The 12,437-nt window shown below is 37.9% G+C and overlaps 1 protein-coding gene across 1 annotated transcript in view; it reads left to right on the forward strand.

Moving 5' to 3' along the window:
• The window catches only part of CPNE8 (copine 8), a 112,022-nt gene that overhangs the window by 23,734 nt on the left and 75,851 nt on the right, over window positions 1–12,437 (forward strand). Inside the window, exon 4 of the mRNA XM_026095383.2 lies at window positions 8,593–8,696. Within this exon, the coding sequence (XP_025951168.1) occupies window positions 8,593–8,696 (104 nt within the window). The remainder of the gene's footprint in view (window positions 1–8,592; window positions 8,697–12,437) is intronic.

Here is a 12,437-nt window from a genome sequence, read left to right on the forward strand (position 1 = left end):
TAGTTATACGCGTTGATAAGATCCCCGCTCAGTTTTCTCCAGGCTGAAGAATCCCAGCTCTCCCAGCCCTTCCTCATAGGAGAGATGCTCCAGTCCCTTAATCATCTTAGCAGCCCTTTGCTGGACTCACTCCAGTAGCTCCATGTTTCTCTTGTATTGGGGAGCCCAGCACTGGACACAGTACTCCAGATGTGGCCTCACCAGGGCTGAGCAGAGGGTGAGGATCACCTCCCTCGACCTGCTGGCAACGCTCTTCCTAATGCAGCCCAGGATACCATTGGCCTTCTTGGCCACAAGGGCACATTGCTGGCTCATGGTCAGCCTGCAGTCCACCAGGACCCCCAGGTCCTTCTCTGCAGAGCTGCTTTCCAGCCAGTCAGCCCCCAACCTGTACTGGTGCATGGGGTTATTCCTTCCCAGGTGCAGGACCCTGCATTTGCCTTTGTTGAACTCCATGAGGTTCCTCCCCACCCATCTCTCCAGCCTGTTGAGGCCTCTCTGAATGGTGGCACAGCCCTCTGGTGTATCAGCCACTCCTGCCAGTTTTGTATCATCAGCAAACTTGCTGAGGGGGCACTCTGTCCCTTCATGCAGGCCATTGATGAAGAGGTTGAACAATATTGGATCCGGTATTGACCACTGAGGGACACCGCTATCTACAGGCCTCCAACTAGACTTTGCACTACTGAGCACAACACTGAGCTCTGCCTTTCAGCCAGTTTTCAATCCACCTCACTGTCCACTCATCTGTTCTGCATTTCATGAGCTTGTCCATGAGGATGTTATGGGAAATAGTGTCAGAAACCTTCCTGAAGTCAAGGTACACAACATCCACTGCTCTCCCCTCATCTACTCAGCCAGTCATTCCATCATAGAAGGCTATCAGGTTTGTTAAGCATGACTTCCCCTTGGTGAATCCATGCTGACTGCTCCTAATCACCTTCTTGTCCTTCAGATGCTTAGAGATGGCATCTAGGATGAGCTGTTCCATCACCTTTCCAGGGATGGCAGTGAGGCTGACTGGCCTGTAGTTCCCTGGGTCCTCCTTCTTGCCCTTTTTGAAGACTGGAGTGACATGTGCTTTCTTCCAGTCTTCAGACACCTCTCCTATTCTCCATGTCCTTTCAAAGATGATTGAGAGTGGCCTAGCAATAACATCTGCCAGCTCCCTCAGCACTGATGGATGGGTCCCATCAGGGCCCACAGATTTGTGGATGTCAAGTTTGCCTAAAGGATCTCTAACCCGATCCTTCTCAACTAAGGGAAAGTCTTCCTTTCTCCAGACTTTCTCCCTGGTCTCCAGGGTCTGGGATTCCTGAGGGGAATTCATAAACTGATCCTCAAGAGGATCTCTCCTCTTCTACTGTAAGATCTTTGTTGTTTTTGCTCAATGTGAGCACATACTCATGTGTCTGGTAATTATACACTTCACTAGAACTTCTACCAGTTTCATTACCTTTTGTACCATAATAAAATATGCCTGTGTTCAGGGCATATTTCAGGGGCTGCCTCAGTGAAAATCACAAAGACTAGATGATAATCCAAATTTATTGGGATTTAGATTTTTTTTTAAGAGTACTGGTGAAAGTTGTTGTGGAACAATGAGCTTGCATCTTCTTTAGCACAGGGACATGGCTAAAGTAGGAATGTAGTTTGTAGCAGTCCAGTAGAAAAAGTTTCAATACAGAGAAGCAGAGGATGGAGAGTGCTGGAGAAGCCTATACTGTCCCTCTTGTGAAGAAAGAATAAACCTTGCTGTTGCTTGATATTCAGTCCAGTGGAAAGCTTTCTCTGGTAGATTTCTTGAATGAATGAACTGTTTGAGGGGAATTAAGCTATTTGGAATATAAGAAGTCATCTTCTTTCAAGAAATCATGTTTCCTTTCAAGGAAAAGGGTTAATGAAAAAAGTGAAAGCCCAGGAAGATGAGGAATCCTTTCGATTTTATATACTTATGATTATAGAACCATCTGTTAAAAATGGTTACTTAGAAGTCATCATCATCTGCACATGTAATATGCATATCTCATGAGCATGCTTGCATGCATTTATTAGAGGAATATTACTGTTTTTCTGCTAATTAGAATGAGGTTATGTATTAAAAACGTTACCTCTCCTTTGGGTTAAACACACTGCAATATGCTTTATGACTATAGTTTTTCTACAGTGGGCTGATCTGTCATGGAATCTTTTGTTTGTTTCCTTGTAGTCTCTGTAATTCTGGTGATTTAAGACTATTGGTCATTATTATAGAAAGGCTCATGTTATTGTTATTGCATTCCTTCCCCCACAATTCAAGTCTTCTGTTTGTTCTGTTCATTTGTAGTGCACCTAGATCATAAACTTTGACATTAGGATTACCTTTTGTTGTGTGTTCATATACAGTCTCATGCAGTGAGCTTCCAAGGGAGAGTGTTGCTTGGAGTTTCCTAAAGAATTTTGGGAAGTCATCTAAATCAGAGCTGAGAACCTAGTGTTAGCTTAAACCATTCCTGTTCTTCAGTTTCCTAGAACTGTTAACAGAATACTAGATTCTGACTATTCACATTTCAAGAAAGGTGTTTAAAAGTAAAAAAAAACTAGAGAGAAAAATTGTAAAAGGATTAGATAACATACACTATACTGAAAAACTTAAGCTCAAATTATTTGCCTGATGAAAAAGGGATTAAGGATAATTGTGATCAGCTATAAATATCAACACTAATAACATAAATTTCATAATGGAAAACATTTCTGTCTAACAAAGAGATGAAAAGACCCAAGAGATGGAAAAGGAGCTGAGATAAAGTCAAGCAAGAAACAAGGAATATATTTTTCAGAATTAGGGTAATCAATTATTGGAGCAACTTGATTGCAGTTGTGGTAGAACACTGTAAATTTCAAAAAGTAAGATATGCTGGCATACTAAAAATTGTTCTTTAGTTCAGTCACAGCCATAAAATTGAAGGAAAAACTAATTCAGAGTATTCCTAAGGGAAAATGGTTGGCTAGACCTTCATTATTAAAATGGTCCCTTTGCCTCTTCTAATTGAGAGGTACAGAACAGATATTGCACTCATCTGACTTGCTAGTCTTTTTGAACTCTGATGTTGAGATGAAGGTTATGACTTTCCATTAACCACATAGCCCGTTTGACTGGGTAACTAAATTGAGATGCTGTAAAATTCAAACGACTGAATTAAAAATAAAACAACTTTCTACCAGGAAAACTTCCGTTATGAGATGACAGAGATTCTTTGTCTTGGGAAATGAAAAAAATGGACTTATTTTTTGATTTTCTGTGTTGAATATTTATTGTCCTTTAAATAGTTAATGACATTTTAGGTATTTGCTTGTTGGCTAAGTTAAGATTTTTAGCTTTACACAACTGTTAGTGGGAGAAATTAGGCCATGAGGAGAACTAATTAATTAGCAGCTATGCTATTAGTCATAAGTGATTGGATTATAGAAATAACCTGTTCTGCTTAAAAATGCTATAGTTAATTGGGAGAATAGATTTTAAAAGATGATGTTTAGTTTACCTGGAAATGTAGACCAGTGCTTTTTAGTGCCCAGCATTTTAGTAAGTCATCTGTAAGATAAATTTTAATAGTAATTTGGTAATAAGATAAGTGGTTATATTTGCTTAATGTGAAGGAACCATTCATGTAGCCCATGGAAAAAAGTAAACAGACCAACAGACTGAAGGCTTGATTTAAGAAAAAGTCTATTAAAATAATTAAAAGAAAAGTTAACTGTGCCACTGAGTTCAATCTCTTGAGTTTTGTAACAATTTTAGCATAACTGGTCAGAGGAAAAGGTAGCAACATAACAAACATTCTGTTAGGCCTTTTCTGGTCTCAGTCTGATTTAATCATCAACATACTGCCTGTTTATCTTTTACTGATATGCTTCTGTCATGCCCTTCAAGTCAAGGCCAAAAGGTCTCCAAAGTATAGCTTGTTTATAATTTTAAGTGGAACATTGTTTCTGAAAAAATGCAGATTTGAAAGGACCAAAACTAAAATATTTACGATATTTGTTTTAAAAAACTAAAACTTTGACATTTTATAGCTAATTAAAAATGCTTTTTGAAGTAACTTTTTCTTCAAGTCCATACATAATTCTCTTTTTAATGGAACTTAAAAATTTTTAAAAAGACATGACAGAAACATGTAATAATTTAGGTAGAAGGGAGCTCTGGGCTGTCCAGCTTCCTGTTCATCTGTTGTCTCTAGTCCAGCCTCTTGATCCAGGCAGGACCATCTTCAAAGTCAGGGCCTCAGGGCCTTGCCCAGCTGAAGTTTGAAACTCTCCACGGGCAAAGACTGCACAACTTCTTGGTGACCCACTCCAGGGCTTAATCACTCATCATGGAAGAATATTTCCCTATATGCAGTCATAATTTCCCTTGTTGAAACTTTTTGTAACTTGTGACTGTCACATCTTGTCCTTTTGTTGAGTAGTCTGAGAAGACTCTGGCTGTCTTCTCCATAATGCTATTTAGGTAGTGGAGGACTGCAAGGGATCATCTCTAAGCCTCCTCTTCTCCAAGCTGAACAAACTTAGCTCCATCAGCTAGCTGTTCCTCATGTGATGTGCTCCAACCTGATCACCATTTTTTTAGGGTACTTCTGCTGAACTGTCTTCAGGTGAGGCCACATCTGCAGTGCTACCTCCAGTTCTGGGCTCCCCAGTATATGAAAGGCATGGACGTATTAGAGCAAGTCCCGTGAAGGGCCACTAAGATGATTAGGGGCTTGGAGCATCTGTCACATGAGGACAGGGTGGGAGAGCTGGGATTATTTAGCCTGGAGAAGAGAAGGCTCAGGGAAATCATATCAATGTGTATAAATACCCAGTGGAAAGGTGTAAAGAAGACAGACAAGACTCTTCTCAGTGGAATCCAGTGAAAGAACGAGAGGGAATGGGCACAGACTGAAATACAGGAACTTCCACTTAAACATAAGAATAAACTTGTTTACTCTGAGAGTGGTCAAACACTGCAACAGGTTGCCCAGAAAGATTGTGGAGTCTTGGATGCGTCCTTGGATGTACTCAAAACCTGAATGGATGCAGTCCTGAGTAATGTGCTTTAATTGCCCCAGCTATGAGCATGGGGCTTATACTAGATAATCTCCAGACATCTGTTCCAACTTTAACTGTTCTGTAATTTTTTTCTGTTTCTTAGGCATTAGTTTTCTTTTTCTCTGAATGGCTTTTCCAAAGTCAAGTATATCCTCCTGTTACACAAACTGCCTGTGTTATTTCAAGAAGAATCACATTCTCATAAAATGATCAGCTTATCAAGGTGTCAAGTCTTGTCTCGAGATGTATGTATAAATGGAGTCTTTTGGCAGTTTGATCCTCTGAGATCACTTAGCCATTTTGGGTTTATGCCTTTCTGTTCAGATGACTTCTTTGGCTGCAGAAAGTAAACATTTTTAGATGACAGCTCCCTGCATTCTTGTGTTCCTCTGTTGTTCATAATTAGAAGTAAGTCCCATAGGATCAAAGATCCTCTTGTTCTCCTTCAAGCTCGTCCTAATCTGAGGATTTATACAATTTTAGTAACCTTTCTTTTCATACCTGGTGATGAAGGAATCTCCTAAGACAATTTGCTACATAAATCTACACATGATCTGAAATACTTTCGTGGATAGTTTTACAGATGTGCATCTGGTTATATTTGACATAGCATGGGAGTTACCCAGAACTTAACAGCTGTTCTTCACTTAACCTGCTGTGTGTCAGGAAGCTTTGCTAATTACAATGCAGTCATCCTATGAGTTAGCACACTTTTTTGGAAGGTCCTGAGTCCTTTGCTCCTAGAATAGACTAATGTTTATCAGATTTCAGTACTAAGGGTAAATCTCGTTTTTATGCAGTTGATCCCAGTGTTTGAGAGAATTTGACCAGCTTTCTGTAAGAGTGCAAATGCAGAAATGGAACATTTGAGGAAAAAAATACACACATGAGATATGTTCCCGCTCAGAATTGCAAAATGGATGGGCCTTAAAACCCCATTGTTCTCATTTCTCATCTCTGGTTTGATAAACTGCCGTTTATTGGCTTGTGTGAAAGACTGGCTTCTCATTTTCAGAGCGTGCCTTCAGACAGTGCTAAATGCTGTAGATATTGCTGCATATTTCATTTCATGAGCTGTTTGAGCTTCCAGTTTTTCCTGGCTCCAGTACTGTTGAATGCTATAAAGCATGCAGCTGATAGTGGAAGATGTTCTTTACGAACATTGAGGTTTATTTGAATGGAGACAATGAATGTATTTAAAAATTTGAAGGCTTCTCTTCAAAGAAAAGAACATTTAGCCCAGGCAAGTGTTCCAGCCACATGTGTTCCCATATAAAGGCCAGCTTTCTACTGCCGCAGTGGTTGCTCATTCATTAAGACTGGGACTTTATAGTTATGAGCATTGGTGCAGGAGAATGTTTTTGTAGGAGTTTGCCTGTGAACTTTATTTGAAAGCTCTAGAGAATGCCTTGAACTATTTCTCAAGAAACTGATCTTTTTCATCCCAAACAAACTGCAGGGATCAAATTATTTGTTCATGTTCTGATCTGTTTCCAGGATCCTGTGCACCAAATAGCAGACCTCTCTTGAGAGATTCAGGGAGTTTGTTTTGAGTATCCAGTCTCTCCTTCACTCTGGAAAACTTCTGGATATTTCTACTTTCCACTTCTGTGTGGTGCTTACCTCCTTCATGGCTGTTTTGGCTTAGGAGAGCTTAAGAAATATGGTGATTGCTGATAAGTGTTCCTCTTTTCTAAAGCAGTTGTGTTTTAGGACATATGCAGAAGCCTTCTTGCAGGACATTTCAAAGTTCCAGTGAGATCAGGAAATAATTATACTTATGTTTTAACAAATTATGTAAATTCTCATCAGAGGGGTATGCTGTTGACACTATATGTTAAACTTTCTTTGTCTTTTTTTTTTGAGAGCATGTGGTTCATCAGGAAGATAGTTTTGCTTCTCTATCTTTTATAGGAAGTGCTGGGGTATGGAGATCCCTGAAAAAGATGGTCCCAGTTAACTGTAGACTGCAGTAGAACATGTCACAGCATAGAGAAATTGAAGGTACCTAACAGGATTCAAGCACACTCTGCAAAGCTGCAAATCACGATTTTATCACATCTGAGGATTGTTCTTGTTTCTGAGACATCACAGAGCTGTATCTTGAAGATCTGTTAATACTTTTGTTGAACATTTTATTATGCCTGAGACCTTCAGATGGGTCGTTTCTTTTGGCAAAGTATTCATCCTCCTAGATTCAGTCCCACTTCTCCAGAGGACCTGTGTAAATGAGTGGTGCTTGGAGTCCCTTGCAGTTTGGATGCATGCATGCACAATCATTTGAAAGAGAAAAGAAGGTTACTGACGAAGGTGGAACTTTTTTTAAAGACATGAGTAATGTGCTTGGAGTTCTTCACCATTTCATATTGATAAGAATTAAGCAATGAAAGGAAATGCCCGAGTTTTGAGAGGAAGTGATGTAGTATGCGCTGTCCTTTCATACCATGTGTATGTGTGTATGCAGGGGTTGGGATATAGGGAGATGGCTCCTATCTGCGACTTAGGAGTTCTGTAAAGGTTATAGTAGTTGAGTTCACATCTGCAGTGTGGATGTATAGTTTTTAAGAAGATGCATCTCAAAAACCTCCAGTTGCAAGAAAATAACTGCCTTTATTCTTTCTTTATCCATATTTACTGATTTAATTAAGTCCTGTCAATGAAGAGGTGGACAGTCTTTGACTCATTCAGAGTTTGCAGTCCCAAAGTGCAGTTTTGGAGAGTTCTGAATGATGCTCTTTCAGTAAAGTGTCAAACACCTTTTCGGTAGGCTATATTGAGATATGTCTTGATCTGTTGACCATGTAGGACGAAATTAAATGATTGTTTCTGTCATATCTGCTTCTTTTTCATTTTGTTTTCTGATTCAGACATACAGTGTTTTGAAATGAGCAGAATTATTTATTTGGTATTTTATAAGCAGTCAGTTATATCTGTGATGTTTGTAAGTTAAACTCAATCAAGAGGTACTTCTTTAAACCTAAAATGATTTCAGCCTGAAGAGCACCAAGGGTCTTCCTGTAAAGATGAAATAAAAACTGCATTTTGCAGAAAGCTCAGGGAAAGGAAGGATGAAGAACGCTGAACTGGGGTGAAATAAGAGCTTGATAATGCAAGAATTGAGGCACTTCTAATTCAAGGGCTGTGCTCTCTAAGTGTATTCAAAGCTGTCTGAAATAAGCAGTATATGTAAGTTTTTCCTTGGTGTGTTTTTTTTTTTTTTTGAGAAAAGAGTGGATTTTTGTGCTACTGATTTTTTTTTCCAATTTTTTGTGGATTGTGAAGGACTTTGGGAGCTGATCTTTATACAGGTTATGTTGCGTATGGTATAGGGCATGCAGTGCTCTTCATCTTGAAATACTTGGTCTTCTACCAGTCTATCTTCATCCACAAATGACTGATCTAGTTTAAGAAAAGTTTTCACAGGCTCTTTCATATCTCACATGTTGCTGTTTTCTGCAATATACTTCTGTAATTTATTATAATGCATTATCATACTTGCCTTAAACTGATACTTTTCTTTTACAGTTCGGAAGAACGGAAGTAATTGATAATACTTTAAATCCAGATTTTGTGAGAAAATTTATAATGGACTACTTCTTTGAAGAAAGAGAGAATCTGCGATTTGATTTGTAAGTTAACTTTTGATTCTAATATTAAGGTCTTTGTAAACTTACTGATTTTTGTTGAGCACAAAGTTAACTTGAAAAGAGATAATATCTATTGACTTGGAGTAAATTAATAAGCATGACTGATTCAACATTGCTTCCTCTGAAATATGTAGCATGATTGTAACTGAGTTTTAAGAAATTGATAGGCGTTAACTAGTCAAAGTATAATCATACGCATGCAAACAGAAAATATGTACAAAGCTAGGAATGTTAAAATGTTCTTGCAGCAAAGTCAGTTAAACAGGCATGAACAAACTGTCCAAAAATAAAATACCGTACATGTAGTGCAGAGTCAAAATTTTCTTTACTAAAGTAATGGCAGTGTGGATTTAAGTATACTGAATTTTAAGATTTAAAAATGAAGGCGGTTGTTCTAGAAGTGGATGACTTTTGGCATTATTCCAAATATACTCATTTTTATTATGTTGGTGGAAATGGTTTGATTTCCACTTTATTCAGTGGAAAATAGAACTGAGAATCGAGTCACCAGGTCACCTTGCATGTCACCTATTACATTTCACCCCATTCTTATTATTCCAGTTACTGGAATAATCAAGCTTGTCTTGTTTTCTTTGTTTTTTTTCTTTTTGTTTTTTCACATCCCTTTTTTTGTTAACAGTTCTTCCTAACTTTGCGCTATGAGAGAGAACTTGAATAACCCTTTTAGAAAATAAAAGTAAAGCCATTCACTCAGTCCTGCAGTCATTCTGGAATTCTTTGTTCTCTATACTGTGCACAGTGGCATAATTTTTCTTTGTATGCTCTTTTTAGTTGAAGAATCCTTTTCCTATTTATTTACATTTCCTTTGCAAGATAGACTTCAGAATGAACTTTGCCAGTCTTTATGTTGTGTTCCTCTGATTTCTGCCTACGTGTATATTTCTTTTAGTTGATTGATTCTTCAGAAAGGTTTAGAAGGATCATCTGTGGAGTTAAGTTACTTACAAAATAAATATAACAAGGAAGATACAGTGTGGTCTGCTTTCCTGTATGTTCTAATCCTGAAGATTGAGGTCGTCTGCTATGCTTTAGGAAACTGCCAGAAATCTTACTCAGATGGTGGTTATAATGGCAATATGCTATAGTAATGTCATTTCTCAACTTTAAAGTTGCCTTACAAGCTTGCCTTCCTATAGAAACTGCATTTATTGCACTTCTGTTCTGTAGACAGGAAAACAGATATAGAAAGACTTCATCATTTGCCTAAAATTTCCTAGCAATTTAGTGGTAAAGACATTTTTAAATCTAGGCTTTAGTCCCATTGTGCCATTTATTTATCTGAGTAGTTGCTTCAGAGCAGCTCTGACAGTCTATTAATTTTTTCCAGAGTTTCTGGAACACAAATCTACCTGTGTATTAAGCAGAGTGTAACATAAAAATGTCTGTGATCACAATAGTGATGATGTTTCCCATAGCAATGGAAGAAAAAGTATGCTGGCCCTAGATATGTTTTAGCAATGTTAATAAAGTTACCTCTGATGCTACTGATTTTGTTTTAAGTTGCTAGCAGGTTGGACAGAAATACTCCTGAATGGCAGCATTTCCTGTGTTGTGGAGACAAAAAAAAGTATGATCCATTTTTCTCTAGCTTTGAGTGCCTTTTTGCATGTCACAGTGCTATCTAAGTTAACAAGAAGTGTTGGAGGGATGAGTGAGAAAAAAGGATAGATTGTATTCAATACACAGATAGCCAGCTGTTTTCCATCTAGACTTGAACTATTTCAGGGGCAAAATGAATTACTTGTTGCCAAAATAGTTTACAGGCTGCTTCTAGATGGCCAGGTACAACTGCTTTTATCTTTACCATGGAAGTTTGGTGCAAATTTTATTATTGATTTTTAGAAGTTGGACACAACGTCATTAAATCTGCTGAGTATAACTGTTGCCTGTCATTTAAAATAAATTTAAGTAGTACCTAGTCACTTTGTGAAATAAAAGCTTCCCCTCAGAGTGTAGATACAGCATTTCTGAAACAAAGAAACAGCTGGGGCTGTGTAGGAATCTTGATTTGGTTGTCTGTTGCTCTTCATAGGTTGCATGTATGTTATGGGAGGAGACAGTGTTAAAGAAGAGAAGCAAAAGAAATGAACCAAAAAGACAAAGCTAGGCTCAATGTAGGCAAGGCAAGGAAGGTCTGTAAAGAACTTCTGGATAAGTGCTATCTGAAAAGAACTTGGACATGGGAGCAGAAATACAATCTTCTGCTTGATTCTTCATGTATTCAGAGAGTTAGGACTCTATTTACAAAAAACTGTAAACATCAAAGTTACTTTGTACATATCAGGCAGATCTGAATATTTTCTGCTGCTGTTTCAGATTACTAGAGTAGGCACAAGCCTATTCTGAACTGAAAGCTGAATAATAAGTTAATTCTGCCTGCAAATGACCACAGTCTCTGAATTTACTTCAGAGCCCTTTAATTATAATAGAGAATCAGAATTGAAAATTGTGGAATGAAATGAAATATTGTGGAACTCTGAGTTAAAAATATGACTCTCAGATAACTGATCATCAATTAAAACTTTGATTTAGATCAAGAAAGAAACATTAGAAAGTTTACTTTTTAAAATTTCTCAGCAGAACTGTATGCTACAGGTGGCCAAAGCATTATTTTTCAGAGAAAGTCCTCAAATGATTCCTATTCTTGGGTCTTGTCAAGAAACAAGAAAAAGGCAAGTATATCTCTGATCTTTGGACTTCGTAGGTGCTGATAAATAAGCATGAGTCCCCTTTCTGTTTATATCCATTGGTTTATTACTGATTTTGTCTATGAAGCAGCTCTTCATTTTGGCTAGCCCTCAGGTCAAATTATCACTTCTTTTTTTCTGTTCGGTTTCATCAGACAGTACGCTTTTTTTTTAAACTCATCAGTTAATGACTTTTATATTTTGGCTTACATTTTTTGGTTTACATTTTGGCTGTTTCCAAAACTTGTTTGACTGTGCTGCACCCCACATCTGGGCTGGGGGTTTAATGGTGCATTGTTCTGGGCAGCTACTTTATGGTATTCCTATCCCGTGGTTTCTGATCCAGGCCACAGTGCATCACAACGAACAGTTGTATAAATACAACCAAAGGGATAGTACCGTAGTATGGAAAAACACAGTAGAGACTGAGATGGGGATTGGAAGTATTTTTCAAATTGGTTGCTGTTATCGAATCTGAGTTTAAGATTTGATAGAAATATTACTGGGGATTATCTGATACAGATGGAAGATTGCAAGTGTAGAGTTAGTAATCCCGCAAGAATTTTTCATAAATTTTACTTTGGGAATACCTTCAGTAAATCCGGCTGAGGTTTGGGTTTGGACAAGTTTGACAGTATTACAACTTTATGCTACTACAAATCCGACAGTGCCCTTTTGATGCTAGTCATTGATCATTCTCACCTTCTATACAGAATTAAATAATTAAAATACATTGTCTATCTATGTTGGTGTATATGCTGACCTACACTAGACAGAAGCCTGCTGGTAACTCGCTGTCTTAAGTGACAGAAATGCTGAGTTTTGACTTACTGGTCCTTTGGTCACTGTTAGAGCTATGCAATTGAATTAAATAGCCAAACATGTTACTTTTAAAGCATCTTTATCTGTTTTCTTGTGTTGTATTATATAGAGATATCCACTGATCAGATGAATGGCAACAGTATTTTTGTCTTACGTTATTGCTTGTATCTTGTATTAAGATAGGGATGAGAGT

Source organism: Dromaius novaehollandiae, chromosome 1, assembly GCF_036370855.1.
Source record: "Dromaius novaehollandiae isolate bDroNov1 chromosome 1, bDroNov1.hap1, whole genome shotgun sequence".
NCBI classification, from domain to species: Eukaryota; Metazoa; Chordata; class Aves; order Casuariiformes; family Dromaiidae; genus Dromaius; species Dromaius novaehollandiae.